The sequence below is a fragment of the Schistocerca piceifrons genome, chromosome 9 (genome assembly GCF_021461385.2).
Source record: "Schistocerca piceifrons isolate TAMUIC-IGC-003096 chromosome 9, iqSchPice1.1, whole genome shotgun sequence".
NCBI classification, from domain to species: Eukaryota; Metazoa; Arthropoda; class Insecta; order Orthoptera; family Acrididae; genus Schistocerca; species Schistocerca piceifrons.
In genome coordinates, this window is record NC_060146.1 from 151211743 (window position 1) to 151232700 (window position 20958).

Consider the following 20958-nt stretch of genomic DNA (forward strand, 5'->3'; position numbering starts at 1 on the left):
ATGGTGTTCTGCTCTTATGTATGGAACACGCAGCCCCTCGGGTAGTGATCCCCCAGTGCATTGTTTAGATGTTCTCTGTTTATTACATGCAGATCATTGGGGTGTATCACACACTAAAGCATTGACCCGTCGACATGGGCTTTGCCCGGACTTGGACAGAGACGTTGCCTGCTTGGGTGCCTCCTGTTCACAATGTGCGGCGCACCAGGCAGCTCTCAGGCACCTTTGTCCCCATGGCCCACACCATTACATGCATGGGGCTGTATACACTCACTGGCCCATTTCTCAACACTTATTGGCTGCTGGTTGTTGACGCACATTCTTGTGTTCAATGTGTCGTTCGTTGTCTTTCCACATCCACAACTGCCAGCATCGGAGCCTTGTTCAAAATTTTTTCACTCAAAGGCTTAACCACAACATATGTATCTGATAATGGTACACAATTTTCATCGCCAAATGTGCGGAAGTATTATGTTGTCCGCAGAGGGCACCTGTCGTGTGTATGTTTGTGTGTGTGTGTGTGTGTGTGTGTGTGTGTGTGTATGTGAGAGAGAGAGAGAGAGAGAGAGAGAGAGAGAATGCTAGCCGAGCTATGTTCAACCACAGTTCTCAATGTGTATTGTCACAGCTTATTGTTTTTTCCTTCTGGATGTTACTTAAATACTGTGTTCAAGTTGTTAATGCTTCCGTGGCATAAAGTTGTGTTCAGTCTATTGGTCGTGTTGTCCTTACACCTAATTACAACATAAATATATGACAGCATAAAGAAAATGATAAAGCATCGATAAATTAAAATTGTCTGTCACTTGCTCCTACACAAAATTCATATTGTATACATCCTTACTTAATAAGTATGAAATCTAAGGCTGTTCCGTTATAGCGGAGTTGTCATTCTGTCCTCATGCTTGGCTTGCATCCTCCAGTTACTTTCCACATTCCACTGGGATGTCCAGAATGAAAGGACTTGTGTTTCAGGAGAGCATAGAAATGATGCAAAACCAGTTGGCTCCTTTGCAGCATTTCTGAACCTGGCTTAAACCCAGACAAACATGCCCTAGAAACTGCATCTGACGGTGGCTCCCAGTTTATAGCCTCCACATTCAGACACTTCTGCCAGCTCAGTGGTGCGAACACCTGACCGTTGGCCCCTTTCTGCCTGGGGGAGCAGAGATCGAGACATTTGAGATGCAATTGTGGAAGACTGTGCAAATTATGTCCTCTGAGGAAGTTCTCAATAGCTTATTTCACTTGTCTTGACCCAGCACCATTAATTGACCTAGCCCTTCTGCAGTTGTTCACAGGTGCAGACCCCTTCCATTATTTGACCTTCTGCATCTGACTGTGAGCTCAGAGCCTCTGGTCATGTGCACCGTACTATCGTGTGGGCATCCCGAATCTGGGTTCACACCATTGGCCGATCCACTGGGTGGATTTGAGGTGATATGACAAGCAACAGGCATTCCCTGCTTCCAAAGTTTAGACTGAATGGGAATGTTGGACACAGCTGCAGACAAGATCCCTCCCTTCCCCCCCTCCCACCCACCCCCCCCCCCCCCCCCACCTCATCAAACTTGGTGAGCAATCGACAGACACAGTCCTACTGCCAGGCATATCCGTAGCCCAATTGGCAGGCATAAGGCCACCCTGACCCCACCTCCACTGACAACAGGGCTCTACCTGCAGTGGCTGTATAATTTTTGGCCCTGCCACTGGCTGAACAGTCTGCAAAAGGAATGAGTGCCAATGGAGACGGGAACCCTGCCCAGTGTCCCGGCCTCTCAGCACCCACCCTTCTGGATGAGGGCTCAAATGACATTATAACCTGCTGTTTACTACTCTGGCCTAACCACAGTACAGGCTGTTCCAAAATGAATGAAGAGATCTTGAAAAAGTGCTACCGAAAAAAAGGTCAAGATAATGCAACAATTAAATGTCAAATTGAAGAGAGAGAGATAAAATTTTCTTCATATCTTAAGAAGTTTAAATGTGAGCTCTATTTCTTGCTCTGCAGGCATCAAAACAATGCTCGATTTGTTGCCGTATGTTTTGTAGGATCTCTGGCGCTACAGTGGTGATGCCTGTCAAAATTCGCTCTGGTAAATGTCTTATATTTCAAATTTTTTCTGCATTGGCAGTGTTCTGTATGTTGCCCCAGAAAAGAAGAAAGAAGGGGGTAAGATCAGGACTTCTTGGAGGCCAGGGAAATGGCACATTCCTGCGAATCCAACCATTTGGAAATCTGTTGTTCCAGTTTTGAGTTCCAGTCTGGTACACAATGTTAATCTGCCAGAAAGTTTCATATCAGCAGGAGACAAGATGTAAGTGTTTGTTATGACTGATAGAAAAATATTGGACAAATAATTTAGTAAACCTCTGTATTTATTTATCTGTTAACAATGGAACTGTCAATTTGTGAATCCTCATGCTTTTATGCTAGGCCAAACTCATACTGTTTATCTGGATGGTTTCAGATTTTTCTTGAGGTTCTGTTACATTCCGGAAATACTTAAAAAAAACATGAAACTAATAATAAATGCATTATTTTCATTGTAGCTTCCACATTGTCACATCGTTCAAAAAACCTCTCTTGATTTGGAGGGTTTTGTGTGAAGAAATTTTTTTTTTAAAAAAATATCCTCAGATATACAACTCCTGTAAAATTCTTAGATTTTTTGAGATTGATGCTTTTAAGATGAAAAATTATAACACAGTTGCAATAAAGATACTTGACACAGAAGTTAAAACTTAAAACATTGTTAGAGCTTGTTACACTGAAAAATTTAATATCTCTTTTTCAGAGAATGTAAGAGAAATTGGGATTGTCAATTTTTGAAAAAAAAAAAAGGAATTCAAATAAAAAGATTAGGTGACTACATAAAAAGAATGGGGGCAATATTTTAAACCTGAAGATACAGTTTTGTCACTGAGTGGGTTGGCACAGAGGTTAGCATACTGGACTCACATTCGGCAGGGGGGCGGTTCAAACTCACATCAGGATCCATAAACCGCTTCAGGCAAATTCCGGGATGGTTCCTCTGAAAGGGCACAGCTGATTTCCTTCCCCATTCTTCCCTAATCCAAACTTGTGTTCCATCTCTAATGACCTCATTGTTGATAGGACATGAAACATTTATCTCCCCCACCTACACTGTTTATCAGAATATTTTCATCTTTCAAATAATATAAAAGGCAATAAAATACCTTTCTCCATTCCAGAGAAAGCGTGTTTTAATGTTTAATATATGGAAAAATGTCAACATTTTTCCATCTGTGTACCAGGAATCTGCTTTGGATTAGACAGTATGATGCAGCTTTCTTACTAACACCCATCCCCCCCCGCCCCCCTGACACAAGCATGCGCACCCACACACACACACACACACACACACACACACACTCACTCCCCTATGCCTGAATTAATGTAGACTATACAGCAAATAAACCTCTGCAACAATAGTGTATGCAGTTTGTGTTTATTTTCCATTGTGTTTGCAAATTCTTGATATTACTCAAAAATATGTGGTAATATGTTTGTAGAAAGCATATGCAAGAATCACGTCTGAAATGGGTCTATAGTAAATGTCAAGAAATTTTTGATTTTGACACAAAGTTTACAGCTCCAATGGAATCATAACTTTAACCTCCAACATGGCTTAATCATTCTTTCTTTTGTTCATTGATTGAGCTTGGTGCAAAGCTGATGTTTTCAGTCACAAGAGAGAAGGTGGTGCTCTGTCCAGCTGACTTTAATCTTAATCATTTATTTAAGACTGCTTTAAAATTTTTGGAAAAAAAAGTTTTTCCTTCCTCAAAGGACTGTTGCTTCCTGTATGCAATCAAATATCTTTATAAATTTGTTTTTAATTATATTGGAAAGTGTAGGATGTTGCTTGTAAGAAATTAAACCCTTCCATTACCTTCCATAATACTTTGTATGTAAATAACTGTAAATGTATGTGTATCTTTTATGGAAAGTGAACCAACATAGTCCGCATGAAATTTTTTTGTAATTTGTGGTGACTGAAGGAAAAAAAATGGTATTAGGTTTGTACTGTCTGGCTGCTCATAATTCTTTTACAACCCCCCACATCATCATCATCATCATCATCAGCTTTGAGTATCTGATGTTTGGTGACTACATTGATGGTTCAATCCAGAGACAGTGTGGTCTTCCCAATGGTTGATATTGTAGCACTCTGCCTGGCAGCATATTCTCTAGCATCCTCAGAACATACTGGTGTCATTTAGATTGGTGAATTTGTACATTATGTACCATTTCTTTTATGTACCATAGTTTCCTGTGTATTCACTTCTCACTCTGTCCCACATTTCATAGAGAATGTAAAAGTTTCATTTGTGCCATGTTTCTGCTGGTTCAAAGTCTGACATTCATTCCCCTGTAGAACAGCTATTTTTGATGTGACATTGTGAAATCTGTATTGTTTCTTCCCCCATTTTTTTATCAAAATTTCTTTGTAATTTGCCTACATAACACCACTCTTCAAGTGTGGAAGCTAGCATCTGAATGCAGCTAATGCCTGACTGTGAGCAGCACTGCCAGTTTGTGTGTGTGGACTCTTGGTGCTCATACATGGCTTTTGGAAATCAGTGTTGCTTCAGAAATCTTGTCAGTTACAGGATTAATCATATGTTAGTCGCACACTGTTGTAGACATTCTCAGTATTCATGTTCCACGACTCTTCTGCCATGAGAATAGCTGTGAGAGGTCTCTCAGTTAATAGGTGGCCACTCAATGTTCCTCCATTTTTATTTGAAATTATGTTCTACCTTTTCCCAAGCTACTTTCAGATTTATGAAGATGTATCCATGCTGATTTCCACCCTGTAGATGAAGGCCAAAAATCTCTCATACGGCAAGGACCTAATAATCATGCTGTTGTGTTTTGAGGTTTAATTATTGTAGAGTATTTGAAATGTCAAAAAATGTAGTGTGATGTAGTTAGAAAGTGTATGTTTTAGTGTAGCATTTGTAATTGAATATTTCTTATGTTGTGTTAAGGATGGGACTTACCTACACACCTCAGCATGCATACCTTACTGGAAGCCGAATTTCATTGTGAATGGTGCTGGTGATCCGGGTGAATTTGCTGACCAGTTCATCGAGCACTTTTTCACACTCTATGATGACAGCGATCGAATGAAACTCCGTGGATTGTACCACAAGAATGCTTACTTCTCATTGTGCTGTTTGTGTTTGGATGCACAAATGACAACTCCAAATGCAAGGTAAGCTGCCCCCCCCCCCTCTCTCTCACTCTCTCTCTCTCTCTCTCTCTCTCTCTCTCTCTCTCTCTCTCTCTCTCTCTTTCTCAACCCATGGTAAGCAACCAAAAAAAATAAATACATAAAATTAAAGAAATTTTTGCATTATTGTCTCTCTTATTGAAAAACAAAGAACTGAGACTGTTGTGAAATACTCCAGTAACAGAGTTCTCCATACATGATTCTGATAGGGCAAGAACTGTGAATGCTTTATGTGAGGAACTATCCAAGAATTTCCTGAAGTGACTTAGGAAAACCACAGAAACCAGAAATTTGAATGACCAGGTATGAGTCAATGCCTTAACCACTGCAGGACATCACGGTGGGTGTTTATTTTATTTTTTAGGAAGGAGGCTGAGTATAATAGTTTCAATACAAGAAACCGCAAGATTATAATTTTCACATGAATGCATGAAGGTGGTGATATTCAAGGTAATACTTTTAAAACATCGTTGATTGTGCTAAAATAGTCCAGTCCCTCTGGTTTCATTTGGTGTCGATTTCCATCTCATCCTTTATTGATTAGTGACTGACTTATTCCCATTATGAAAGTGTCTGTGGCTTTGTCAAATCTTGCATTTCCATTATTTTCCTTGTTTTTTATATTACTTTTCTTTTTCCAGAAGGTCTTTGCAAAAATTCTGGACACTGTGAAATTTTAGACAAAATATATTACTTCATAATACACTACTGGCCATTAAAATTGCTACACCATGAAGATGATGTGCTACAGACGTGAAATTTAACCGACAGGGAGAAGATGCTGTAATATGCAAATGATTAGCTTTTCAGAGCATTCACGCAACGTTGGCGCTGGTGGCGACACCGACAACGTGCTGCTGGTGGCGACACCTACAACGTGGTGACATGAGGAAAGTTTCCAACTGATTTCTCATACACAAACAGCAGTTGACCAGCATTGCCTGGAGAAACGTTGTTGTGATGCCTTGTGTAAGGAGGAGAAATGCGTACAATCACATTTCCGACTTTGATAAAGGAATTGTAGCCTATCAGGATTGCGGTTTATCGTATCACGACATTACTGCTCGCGTTGGTCGAGATCCAATGACTGTTAGCAGATTATGGAATCGGTGGGTTCTGGAGGGTAATATGTAACGCTGTGCTGGATCCCAACAACCTCGTATCACTAGCAGTCAAGATGACAGGCATCTTATCTGCATGGCTGTAACGGATCGTGCAGCCACATCTCGATCCCTGAGTCAACAGACGGGGACATTTGCAAGATAACAACCATCTGCACAAACAGTTCGACGATGTTTGCAGCAGCATGGACCATCAACTCGGAGACCGTGGCTGCAGTTACCCTTGACGCTGCATCACAGACAGGAGCGCCTGCAATGGTGTGCTCAACGATGAACCTGGAATGGCAAAACGTCATTTTTTCTGATTAATCCAGGTTCTGTTTACTGCATCATGATGGCCGCATCCGCGTTTGGCGACATCGCGGTGGACGCATATTGGAAGCATGTATTTGTCATCACCATACTGGCGTATCACCTGGCGTGATGGAATGGGGTGCCATTGGTTACATGTCTCGGTCACCTCTTGTTCGCATTGACAGCACTTTGAACAGTGGACATTACATTTCAGATGTATTACGACCCGCGGCTCTACCCTTCATTCGATCCCTGCAAAACCCTACATTTCAGCAGGATAATCCACGACCGCATGTTGCAGGCTCTGTACGGGCCTTTCTGGATACAGAAAATGTTCGACTGCTGCCCTGCCCAGCACATTCTCCGGATCTCTCACCAACTGAAAACGTCTGGTCAATGGTGGCTGAGCAACTGGCTCGTCACAATACGCCAGTCACTACTCACGATGAACTGTGGTATCGTGTTGAAGCTGCACAGGAAGCTGTACCTGTACACGCTATCCAAGCTCTGTTTGACTCAATGCCCAGGCGTATCAAGGCCGCTATTACTGCCAGAGGTGGTTGTTCTGGGCACTGATTTCTCAGGACCTATGCACCCAAATTGCGTGAAAATGTAATCACATGTCAGTTCTAGTATAACATATTTGTCCAATGAATACCTGTTTATCATTTGCATTTCTTCTTGGTGTAGCAATTTTAATGGCCAGTAGTGTATATACTTGGGAAATTGGTGTGATTATGGCATCTCATTGTATAAAATGAAAGCAATCTTTTGCATGCAGTATCAGTTCTTTTTTCATCCACATACTGTGGCAATTATCACCTCTTCAGGAGATTAGTAGCTGTTGTGGTCAGCTGTCCAAAGATTAGTTTAATGTTGTTCATCAGGTTAGTGCACTTTGTGCGGGACTTTTTATCTCTGTGTAACCAATGCAATCTACTCGGCATAGAGTGTGGTACTGAAGGTGGCATGAAGGACATAGGAGCAGAAGCAGCTTTCTCTCAAATGGGGTTTGTTGTGGTTGTGCAGTGCTATGGCCAACCTTAGGTTAACATAGCTGTCAGCTGTGTAGAAGCGAGTGGATTGTTTTCGACTGAAACAAAGTCTTGTATATGTACTGCACCTGTTGCTGCAATTGGGAGATGGTGATACACAACTCGATGCCTGCACCTGAATTGGAGGGGAAGGACAGATTGACTGAGTAGCTTGCAGAGAGTTTAAGGGGGGGGGGGGGGGCACAAGCCCACTAAGTAAAATGCCAGTCCCTACTGCAGTCAGAGGGGCTCATATTATAGGTTATTCTCAGTTGCAAATACAACCAACCAGCAGCTGTGTAAGGAAATGACGACAATGAAAATTTGTGGCAGACTGAGACTCAAAACTGGATTTCTTACTTTATGCAAGTGATCTCCTTATCTGCGTTGGCTATGCGTGCACAACTCACAGCCAGACCTAAACTTCCATATGGCATCGTTTCTGCATTACTACCTGCAACTGTACACACGTTATGTAGTTCCCAAACAGGGGATGACATTTTATGAATCCCACAACGAGTCTACAACAGCCGCTGTGAATTGCAGCTGTGAGTCATCAACCTGCAACAACAGCAGTGTCTGTAGCGCACTCATTTGTAGCGACACAGCGTGACCTACACACTGAGCCAGCTTTCTGTCAAAATCTATTTGTGGCAAGATTCTGGTGAGCTGTATAAAATCCGAATTCATTAGTTTAAAAAAAAAATGAAAAAGTGTAGTGGTGCTTATGTTGTGGGGGTAAACTGCAAGTGGTTTTACAAGCAGAGTTTTTGGGCATACTAGAGTGTCATGACTAGCTGTGTGGCAGTATTAAGCTGAGTTTAATTTAACATGTGTTATTGTAGACATTGTATGCTGCGGTGATGAGAAGAATGGATGCAGATGTTCCATACAAAATCAGGATGTGACTATTGAGAAAATAAAATCAGTATTTAGAAATGAAATAAAAATGACAAAATACAACACTGACAGCAGATCAGTGAGTCACGTAATGAAAAGCAAGAAATCCAAATGTAACATACTGCAGTTATAGAAGACGCTTTCCACCTTACCAGAGGACCTAAATTTGGAAATATTGAAACTACTGAAACATTACGATTTAGTTCGAACTGAAGACAATGAGCAGTTAGAGATGTGAACAGGGACTTGAAAAATTTGAAAGAATTAGTTAAGCAGAAAATTAACAAAATAAACAAACAAATTTTAGGGTCTCTAGTAAGGATAACCACATTGGAACAAAGCAAAGATTCAGATGTAGCCACTATTCCAGGCTCCTCACATGCTAATTTGGAGGAGCGTGTAGTTGACTTAGTCAGTAATAAAGCACAGGAATGAACTGAATTGTCTTTAGATACACTTACATTCTAATGCAGAAAACACAGAACAGAGAGTGAACTACAGAAAATTTGTGACAAATTAACTAAGGTTAAGGAGGATTTAATAAAAGAAAAGTGTAGTGGAGACAGTGGACTGTCAGCTGAGAAGATAGGGGAGATGCAGCTAGGAAATGGAATTAGTCTATGCAAACAATTTCCTAAATTTAAACCAGATGGGGAGTTTCATCCTACATATTTTTTTGTTAACAGTATTTAATAAATCTGTACACAAGTGATGGGATGATTCAAAGAGGATTTATTTCACACCAAGTTATTTAGAGGGTGGCGCAGTAGAGTGGGGAACTGCTTTCAGCTTTAGATTTCTGTATTGCAGTCTCTTAATTCAATTCGTACCTTCTTTAGAACTGTAATTACTCTTAACTATCCTATATTTCACAATTGATGCAGTGATGCATTACTACCTGGCAAACAGTAGAAATTAACAAATTTTAGCCGGAAATTACAGAGTGATTAACTTTCTCTACTTGGAGGGCCTTCATGAAGAACGAGTGATTGTAGGAAACTGAAATTTTTTTGAAACATTCTAAGGACATGTGGGAAAGAAATAACAAATACACATTCTAATTTCCCCACAAGAGGGTAACATTTGTTAATTGCATACCACGTTTATGTTCCAGGTTACAAATATTGCTCATTGTGGCAAATACCTGCATCTGCGACAGCCTGGAACTCCAGTAGAGATATCATTTCACTATTGCCCATAGTGAAGTTCGGTGGCAGGAGGAACAAGACTTCTGGTCAGGTGACTACAGGGTTATAAACACAAAGTCAAATAGGCGTAATGCAGGACTAGGTTTAATATTGAATAGGAAAATAGGAATGCGGGTAAGCTACTACAAACAGCATAGTGAACACATTATTGTGGCCAAGATAGATACGAAGCCCACACCTACTACAGTAGTACAAGTTTATATGCCAACTAGCTCTGCAGATGACGAAGAAATTGAAGAAATGTATGATGAAATAAAAGAAATTATTCAGATAGTGAAGGGAGACGAAAATTTAATAATCATGGGTGACTGGAATTCGAGTGTAGGAAAAGGGAGAGAAGGAAACGTTGTAGGTGAATATGGATTGGGGCTAAGAAATGAAAGAGGAAGCCACCTGGTAGAATTTTGCACAGAGCACAACTTAATCATAGCTAACACTTGGTTTAAGAATCATGATAGAAGGTTGTATACATGGAAGAACCCTGGAGATACTAAAAGGTATCAGATAGATTATACAATGGTAAGACAGAGATTTAGGAACCAGGTTTTAAATTGTAAGACATTTCCAGTGGCAAATGTGGACTCTGACCACAATCTATTGGTTATGAACTGTAGATTAAAACTGAAGAAACTGCAAAAAGGTGGGAATTTAAGGAGATGGGACCTGGATAAACTGAAAGAACCAGAGGTTGTACAGAGTTTCAGGGAGAGCATAAGGGAACAATTGACAGGAATGGGGGAAAGAAATACAGTAGAAGAAGAATGGGTAGCTTTGAGGGATGAAGTAGTGAAGGCAGCAGAGGATCAAGTAGGTAAAAAGACGAGGGCTAGTAGAAATCCTAGGGTAACAGAAGAAATATTGAATTTAATTGATGAAAGGAGAAAATATAAAAATGCAGTAAATGAAGCAGGCAAAAAGGAATACAAATGTCTCAAAAATGAGATCGACAGGAAGTGCAAAATGGCTAAGCAGGGTTGGCTAGAGGCTTATCTCACTAGCGGTAAGATAGATACTGCCTACAGGAAAATTAAAGAGACCTTTGGAGATAAGAGAACCACTTGTATGGACATCAAGAGCTCAGATGGAAACCCAGTTCTAAGCAAAGAAGGGAAAGCAGAAAGGTGGAAGGAGTATATAGAGGGTCTATACAAGGGCGATGTACTTGAGGACAATATTATGGAAATGGAAGAGGATGTAGATGAAGATGAAATGGGAGATACGATACTGCGTGAAGAGTTTGACAGAGCACTGAAAGATCTGAGTCAAAACAAAGCCCCCGGAGTAGACAACATTCCATTGGAACTACTGATGGCCTTGGGAGAGCCAGTCCTGACAAAACTCTACCATCTGGTGAGCAAGATGTATGAAACAGGTGAAATACCCTCAGACTTCAAGAAGAATATAATAATTCCAATCCCAAAGAAAGCAGGTGTTGACAGATGTGAAAATTACCGAACAATCAGTTTAATAAGCCACAGCTGCAAAATACTAACACGAATTCTTTACAGACGAATGGAAAAACTAGTAGAAGCAGACCTCGGGGAAGATCAGTTTGGATTCCGTAGAAATACTGGAACACGTGAGGCAATACTGACCTTACGACTTATCTTAGAAGAAAGATTAAGGAAAGGCAAACCTACGTTTCTAGCATTTGTAGACTTAGAGAAAGCTTTTGACAATGTTCACTGGAATACTCTCTTTCAAATTCTAAAGGTTGCAGGGATAAAATACAGGGAGCGAAAGGCTATTTACAGTTTGTACAGAAACCAGAGGGCAGTTATAAGAGTCGAGGGGCATGAAAGGAAAGCAGCGGTTGGGAAGGGAGTAAGACAGGGTTGTAGCCTCTCCCCGATGTTATTCAATCTGTATATTGAGCAAGCAGTAAAGGAAACAAAAGAAAAATTCGGAGTAGGTATTAAAATCCATGGAGAAGAAATAAAAACTTTGAGGTTCGCCGATGAGATTGTAATTCTGTCAGAGACAGCAAAGGACTTGGAAGAGCAGTTGAACGGAATGGATGGTGCCTTGAAGGGAGGATATAAGATGAACATCAACAAAAGCAAAACGAGGATAATGGAATGTAGTTGAATTAAGTCGGGTGATGTTGAGGGTATTAGATTAGGAAATGAGACACTTAAAGTAGTAAAGGAGTTTTGCTATTTGGGGAGCAAAATAACTGATGATGGTTGAAGTAGAGAGGATATAAAATGTAGACTGGCAATGGCAAGGAAAGCGTTTCTGAAGAAGAGAAATTTGTTGACATCGAGTATAGATTTAAGTGTCAGGAAGTCATTTCTGAAAGTATTTGTATGGAGTGTAGCCATGTATGGAAGTGAAACATGGACGGTAAATAGTTTGGACAAGAAGAGAATAGAAGCTTTCGAAATGTGGTGCTACAGAAGAATGCTGAAGATTAGATGGGTAGATCACATAACTAATGAGGAAGTATTGAATAGGATTGGGGAGAAGAGAAGTTTGTGGCACAACTTGACCAGAAGAAGGGATCGGTTGGTAGGACATGTTCTGAGGCATCAACGGATCACCAATTTAGTATTGGAGGGCAGCGTGGAGGGTAAAAATCGTAGGGGGAGACCACAACAACAACAACATTGCCGACAGCGTTTTTCAAATGGTGGACAGTGGAATATTTATCTGTTGTGATGCTGCCAATGAACAGCTTAAAGATTACACATCGTGCCCAGCATTCTCAGCTATGGGAACAGTAACTTCTTCAACAATTTGTGGTGCAGTTGGCTGTCTGCCTCTTCCTGGAGCAATCCCGAACTGCCAGTTAATTCGAAATTCTGAATCATGTTCTCCAGTCCCGGTGCGTAAACAGGATCTCTCCATATTCCTTCAGTGCATTGATACTCATGAAGAGCAGCAGCATTATTGCCGTTGTTTTGATAAATCCGCTTTATGAGTAAAAGCTTGCTGACCTTGTCCAGAGCCATGTTGACCTTTTGCAGCTGTAATGCACACTGATGCTACCTACATCAGAGTACTAGCACCGGCTCCTAACGGCAAGTTGTGTCACTAATACTACTAACAATGCATATCCTGCAGCACACTGTCTGAACATCATTCCTACCCATACCCTCAGGTAGCAAAAGCTTAATTATAACCATGCTGTAGACTGTAGAACCTAGGTGAGTTATTTTTTCTGTGCAAGTGGTGGTGGGTGTTAGCTCCATCACTTTTGGAAGGGGGAATCAAAGAGGATAAACTCTTAGCTATGAGAAAAATATAAAGATAATGGGCTAACATCCAGGTATGACTACTGAAGCTAAAAGAGGAGGGCATTTGATGAAATACAAAGTTTAGAGTTACAGGAGTGAGTGACTGTGCAGAGGAGTAAAATAAGTACAGTACATGAGACAGATTGAAAACCTACTATGAATACGGCCTATGGTAGGAGTAGCTTATCTCAATATACATGTATGAAGGAGAAAGTAGAGTTATAAATGCTGTTAACACGATGTTGTACTTTAATTTGTGTGTAAGTATGTATGGTGTGTGGGAAAGAAGGAAAAGGAAGATACACTATTACTGTGGAAAGATGTGTATCTTGATGGTTACTACGTTTGAAAAGTCTGTGCAAAAATAAAAACTACTTACGTGTTTGGGGTAAACCTTTTTTATTTTTCGACATAGTCTCCTTTGAGACTTATACACTTTGTCCAATACTGTTCTAATTTGTTGATCCCCTCTGAATATTAGGAATTGTCCAAGTCTGCAAAATATCTATTAGTTGCTGCAATCACCTCCTCGTTTGAAAAAAATCTTTGTCTCACCAGCCATTTCTTCAAATTGGGGAACAAATAGTAGTCCGAGGGAGCCAAGTCTAGAGAATAGGGGGGATGTGAAACGAATTGGAATCCTATTTCCATTAATTTTGCGACCACAGCTGCTGAGGTGTGTGCTGGTGCGTTTTCGTGATGGAAAAGGACTTTTTTGCAGTCCAATCGCCAGCATTTTCCTTGCAGCTCGGTTTTCAAACGGTCCAATAACGATGAATAATATGCACCTGTAATAGTTTCACCCTTTCCCATTTAGTTGATGAGGATTATCCCTTGCGAATCCCAAAAGACAGTCGCCATAACCTTTCCGGCTGAAGCAATGGTCTTCACCTTTTTTGGTGCAGATTCTCCCTTGGTAAACCATTGTTTAGATTGTTATTTGGTCTCAGTAGTATAATAATGTAACCACGTTTGATTCACAGTGATGAAATGACGCTTAAAGTCCTGCAGATTCTTCCTGAACAGCTGCAAACCATTCTTGCAACACTTCACACGATTCCATTTTTGGTCAAGTGTGAGCAATCGTGGAACCCATCTTGCCGATAGATTTCTCGTGTCCAAATGTTTATGAAAAACATTATGTACCCATATATTTGAGATGCCCACAGTACTAGCAATCTCATGCACCTTACCTTTTCTGTCATCCATCACCATATCAATGATTTCTGGAGTTGTAACCTCCACAGGGCGTCCAGAAAGTTCAACATCACTTGTGCCCATATGACCACTCCGAAAATTTTGAAACCACTTATAAACTGTTGTAATCGAAGGTGCACAGTCACCGTAATGCTTATAAAGCTTCTCTTTAGTCTCCTGAGGTGTTTTGCCTTTCATAAAGTAGTCACAATCACTTGACTTCCTTGATTCACACGAATGCCAAACACAAAGAAATAGACCAATATGGCTGAAACTTGGTGTGCGTTCTTTCCAAAGATGCTACTAACTGAACATGACCTCGATACGCACCAGTGGTGCCATTTCTCGGACTTTGCATGGACTTTTCAAATGCCCATTGTACTTTCATTGATACTGTTGGTTTCAAGGTTTCTCTAAAGTTGCAGAGTAGTTGAATTTGCCTGAGTTTGTTGATGTGTTCCATATACCCATTTGAAGATGACATAATAAAGAAGTGAACTTTTCATGCTATTCTTCAGGTTTGGAAAAATAGGTAACTGACTATAGAATGCCCAACAATAATGGTTCTTAACCATTCAAAGTGTGTAACTCCTCTTTCTCGGTGGCAGTTTTATGAATGCTGAAAATGTCTGATGATGAAACTGCCATATAATAATGGATGTGGTGTTCTCTGTAACAACTACACAGGGCAATATCCGAGTATAGCTCCATATTTTGTAGTCTCATATACTCTTCTTAGAGGAATCCCCTTTTTTTTTCTTTTTAATTTTTATTTGAGATGGTAAATGATATCGTTAGGTTTATAAGAGTTTTCTATGGGAAGTTTTGGGTAATTTAGTCCATGGAATTTGTTTAATTTGAATGTAGAGTTTACAAAGGCATACGTGATTACTGCGTCATGTTGCTACCTTCTTCACTTGGCTTCAGTAGTAAGATGTTTAGGACTAGTTTTTGGGAACTGTATGGGTGAAACTGGGGAAGATTGTTGTGTAGGGTATGCCAAACATCTTCATTCTCCAGCTCCTTGGCAAAGAAGCTGTTAGGAAGGGAATTGTGGGCTGGAGGGAGTGGGGGAGAGGGAGTATCAGTCTTTGGGGTCTATTTATTAAAACCTTTATTCACAGGCTTGCCTAGGGCGTAGCAGTACAGTGATTCCCGAAAATATTATGAGGATGGCTGGAAAAGCCTGAATCCTGCAAGAAATATCTTTGATTAGATGAAACATGGACGATTAGACTAAATGGCTACTGGACTGTAGATCCTGGTAATGATGAGTAGTTCATTAGATAAAACAAAGAAACATTGTAAAACAGTTTAATGAGCAATGTTGGTATGAAATATTTGTTAACCAAGATCCTGTATCAACATCTGCATCTACATATATACTCTGCAAGCCACCATATGTGCATGGCAAAAGGCACCCTGTACCACTACTATGTAGTCAAATCTGTTCCATTCACAAATAGTCAACTCAGAAACAGAGTGAGGGAAAAATTACTATCTATATGCCTCTGTGCGAGCCATGGTGGCCTTACATAAAATTTACATTGACAGCAGTAGAATGATTCTGCAGTCAGCCTGAAATGCCAATTCTCTACATTTTGTCACTGTGATCCTCGAAAAGAAAGTTGCATTCACTCCTGTGATTTCCATTTGAGTTCTCAAAGCATTTCCATAATACTTGTAACCTACCAGTTACTTGTAACCTACCAGTTACAAACCTAACAGTCCACCTCTGAATTGCTTTGATGTCTTCCTTTAGTGTGGACTCCAAACATTTGGACAGTACCCAGCAATGGGTTGCACTAGTGTCCTTTATGCAGTCGCCTTTACAGATGAACCACACTTCCCGAAAATTCTTGCAATAAACCAAAGTCGACCATTCGCCTTACTGCAATACTTACATGCTCATTCCATTTCATACTGCTGTGCAACATTATATCTAGATATTTAATGGGCATGACTGTATTAGGCAGCACACTACTAATGCTGTGTTTGAACACACACTACTAATGCTGTATTCGAATACCGTTGGTTTGTTTTTCCTACTTACTTGTGTTAACTTACATTTTTCTACATTTAGAGCTAGCTATCATTCATCTCTAAGTCAAGTTGTATCCTCCTACAGTCACTCAACAACGGCACCTTCCCATACGTCACAGCATCATCAGCAAACGGCTGCAGACTGCTGCTTACCCTGTCCGCCAGATCATATATGTGTACAGAAAATATCAGCGGTCCTATCACACCTCCCTGGTGCTCTCCTGATGATACCCTTGTCTCTAGTGAACACTCGCTGTCGAGAACGACAGACGGGGTACCTTATGTAAGAAATCAAGCCACTTGCCCATCTGGGAACATATTCCGTATACTCGTACATTCATTATCAGTTTTCAGTGTGGCTTGAGTCAATTATTTTTCAGAAACTAGGAATGTATAGTCATCCTGTTGCCCTTCAATCATAGTCCACACAATATCATGTGAGAAAAGGGCAAGCTGAGTTTCACACGAGCAATGCTTTCTAAAGCTGTGCTGATTTGTGGGTAGAAGCTTTTCCCTCTCAAAGAAATTTATTTTATCAGAACTGAGAAGATGTTCAAGGATTCTACAACAAACTGAAGTTAAAGATACTGGTCTGTAATTTTGCAGGTCCATTCTTTTATGCTTATTATATACAGAAGTCCCCTGCACTTTTTTTTTCAGTCACTTGGAACTTTGCACTGGGTGAGAGATTTGCAATAAATATAAGCTAAGTAATGGGCCACTGCCATAGAGTACTCTGTGCAAAAAACCGAATTGGGATTCCATTAGGATCTGGCTACTTATTTCCTTTCTACTCCTTATTTCTCTACACCAAGGACGCTTATTACTATGTCCTGTGTGAACTTTTCTTAAATGTGAAATTTAAAACTTCAGCTTTACTTATGTTACCTTTTATTGCCTCAACAGATTGGTCAACAATTGACTGGATAGAAGCTGCAGACCCACTTAATGATTTTACGTAGTGGCAAGATCTGTTGCTAAAGTATTACAGTGACAGTTGTCCTAAGCTTCACGCATCGATCTTTTTGCAGATGCATGAATTTCTGTTAACTTTTGCCTGTTGTCCTTTGCGCATTTTGTTTTGAACCATTGCGCATTCTGTTTTTGACTGAGACTGCAACAGCTTTTGCCTCCTATGTATCTTTTTCGAATTTTGTTGTTAGACCGTGATCGAGCAGGGTAGTGCAGTGGTTAGCACACTGGACTTGCATTTGGGAGGACAGCACTTCAAATCCGAGTCCGGCCATCCTGATTTAGATTTTCCGTTATTTCCCCAAATCGCTCAAGGCAAATGCCACAGTGATTCCTTCGAAAGGGCACGGCCAGTTTGCTTCTCCGTCCTTCCACAATCCAAGCTTGTGTTCCTTCTCTAATGCCCTTGTTGTCAACGGGATACTAAACACTAATCTCCTCCTCTGTTAAACTGTGGTGAGTCTTTTCCATCCTTTATCCACTTACTTGGCACATGCTTCTCCAGAGTATGATGTGCAATCCATTTAATCTTTACCTATAATTGCTCTATGTCCATCATACTGGAGCTAAATGATGTCAGTTCATTGTTTAAGTGGGGTGCTAACAACTGTCTCTCTGCTCTTTCTAGCAGAAATACTCTCCATAGTAAAAGAATAAGTACTTGGCAGAAATGTTGAGAAATTTAATCAAAGTGAAGTAGAGACAAATACATGCCTATGATTGGTAATTTATTTGTATTACTATTCATTGTGGGACATTCAGTGTATAATAAAATGAATAAGCATATTTGTTACAAGTTAGATACAATTACAGCTGTGATTATACATCATATAGACATTAGATATCGTTGCGGCCACATGTAGTAAGCATTGATTCACGCAGTGGAGGAGAATGGCAAAACAGAGGCATGCCGGTGACCGAGGCATTGCGAAGGAGGCAAGCACAGATAGCCTTGCTGACAGCAGCAGTCTACCAACAGGCTGATGCAAGGATGCACACAGACCGAGCGAAGCCTGGAGAGTGCTGAGTAAGGGGAAGGGCCAGCACGCTAAGTTATGCTGCAATATACTGCGGGAGTAATAACAAAAAGCTACCACCGAGGGGATAAAAACGACCTCCTGCTGGATATAAATAGTGGAGCGCAGGCAGCAACAGACAGAAGCCATTGGGAAGCTGTTCGGATCTGAGGACAGACATGATCCATGTCGGAATGTTCAATCTTCCTAGGTGATGATTCCAGAAGTCTGTTCCAGCTTGCAGGAGTCATCCATTCGCCATCAGATGTCAACTTCAGCTCTGGAGGTTGGGCCGAGTTCGGTTGGCACCATGGCTGACTAACTACAGTGAGAACTTTCAGCAGGACTGGCTGCAGCAAGGCCTTGGTCACAGGGGACTGACGCCCGGACTTCTCGGCAACCCGGCCCCACGGCGCGTGGTCCGCCCGTGACGGGACCTTGCGGACATCGCGACTAACGGCTTCCCAGCCACTGGTGCAGCAGGCATCAGCAGCTGACCTCACAGCGACGCGGCTCCGTGGGCGTGCCCGTACTGGGTTGACGAGTTCGTCTCAACCACAGGGCATCCTGGCTTCAGCGGAGCACTGGTGGCCTGAGGCTCCCGAGTGCAATCAGCGGCGCGGAGGGATCCGCAGGGCTGGGCAGCGACATCGAGGGAGAAATTGTAAAGAAAGTTCAATAAATAATTGTAAAACTCCACGCCGCCTCAGTCTTTGGCACAGCCACTGTGTCTGCTGCTAACAAGTGGTGCCAGAACTGTAACAAGTGGAACAATCGGACACGGACCACTGCGTGAAGCAAGTGGCAGCTCCTGATCAGATTTTACTTCGCCACTCAATATCATGTTCCTAAATCTTGAGAAAACACACTATAATCATTGATATATGTGTTATGTGTGTTCTTTTGGCCATGTGAGAAAGAAGAGACACGTCACATATATAAATAAATATAGTGTGTTTTCTCAAAATTTGGGGAGAGACCAATTTCAAGAATGCTATGCCCTGCTGGTTTTTTCTGACATGTTCTAGAGAACAGACAACACACATTCATAAATATATGAGTTGATGGCTATTAAGATCACTCCCATGCAGGTCACATTCTGTCCCAAATTTTTGTGATAATCAGTGTGAGGTGGACAGGAACCATGCTTGGGTGGCCAAAATGGTTAAGGCAACTGCTCACGTAAAACGGAAAATTTGGTTTTGAGAACCAGTCCAGCACAAACTTTCACTTGTAGCCACAGAATTCATTTCAGTGCTCGATTGTGGCCATATTTAGCAAACAGAGTCATACCAAGAATTAATGTAGCAATTGAACAGCAGTCAGTAAACAGAGTAAAATGCTCCAAACTCGTGGGTGAACTTACTAATGAAAAATAGTGGACTAGAATTATTCCCAGAGTACTACAGCTTGTATGCTAGGAATGTTTCTGTGACATGGGCACAACCAATTTCCTACCCTAAACTGAGCTTGTAGTCTGTCTTCAATCAACTTGTCAACAGAATGCTAAACACTTCCTTCTCTCCAAACCAGAATCACTCAATTCTTCTTCCAAGACTTTGTAAATTTTGTACTTGTTCAACAAAAGTGGTGTAAGAGGGCATGCTAAAGAGTAATGTCCAAATTTTTTTGTGAAAATTCTTAAAGCTTTAAATAAAACAAATACTTCATTTGACGTGATGTTTCACGGCTCTCACATGCTCAATTCTGACAGTACTAGGCATCAATGGTGCTTAGTGCAGCCATTTAGAGGAACCTGTGTTAACTCAGTGTCAAACTGTTGCAACTGTGTTGAAACAAATGTTAGAATTATTACATTCAAGTTTGCGCATGTGCAATGGCTAATTCTTCACATTCAGTTCTTCCTGAGTAAGAGATTTTACAGCATTCGGTTTAGGGAATCTCTAAGTGACTATTATAGAGACAGTGATGATGATGATGATGATGATGATGAGAGTGGTTCATTTATTAACAATTCTAGTGAAGATGACAATGAAAACCTTGAAAATGTGCATTTTTCTGGTGATTCAGCAGAAGATTCGAAGCAAATGTGGAGTGAAAATGATTCTGAAGTTACAGATTCTTCTTTTGATGATTCAAAGTGTGGTTTTATCACTGAAACTGGTAATGTTCCATTATCGCCAGTTGGTTTCTTTCTGTTAATTTTTACAGACAACCTATTTCAACAAATAGCAGACCAAACAAACACAAGTAGCAGACCAAACAAACAGGTATGCTATAGCAAAAATATGTAAAGTGACACCATTTCCACAATGTTCTGCATGATGGGATTGGAGAAACGTTACCAAGGAAGAAATGAAATGCTCCCATGATGTGCTACTAAATATGACATTACCAAAAGTGTAAGAACTTGCAAGACTTTTTTTCAAGAGAATGGTTACAATTATCTGACTTCTTTTCAGCCTGTTTTACTTGTAGACAATATATGAAAACTTTCTGGGCACTTCATGTTTCTAATCCAGAGAGTGCTACACACATCAAAACTCAGGTTCAGTCACATCTGAATAAAGTAAAGAATGTGTCGGATTACTTGTCGGGCAAGTTTCTCGAAATTTATCAAACAGTTATATTTGCAGTTTGATACCCTTTTTTGACACAGTAACACCATAGTCGTTGATTTGTCAGACTTGAATTTTTCTGAGGGAATAG

At 40.7% G+C, this 20958-nt stretch overlaps 1 protein-coding gene across 3 annotated transcripts in view; it reads left to right on the top strand.

Annotated features, from left to right (window-relative positions):
- Positions 1–20958, top strand: part of LOC124717223 (nuclear RNA export factor 1-like) — a 218397-nt gene that overhangs the window by 167038 nt on the left and 30401 nt on the right. For all 3 annotated transcript variants that reach the window (XM_047244011.1, XM_047244013.1, XM_047244014.1), the window contains one exon: positions 5020–5246. In XM_047244011.1, coding sequence (XP_047099967.1) covers positions 5020–5246 — 227 coding nt within the window. The remainder of the gene's footprint in view (positions 1–5019; positions 5247–20958) is intronic.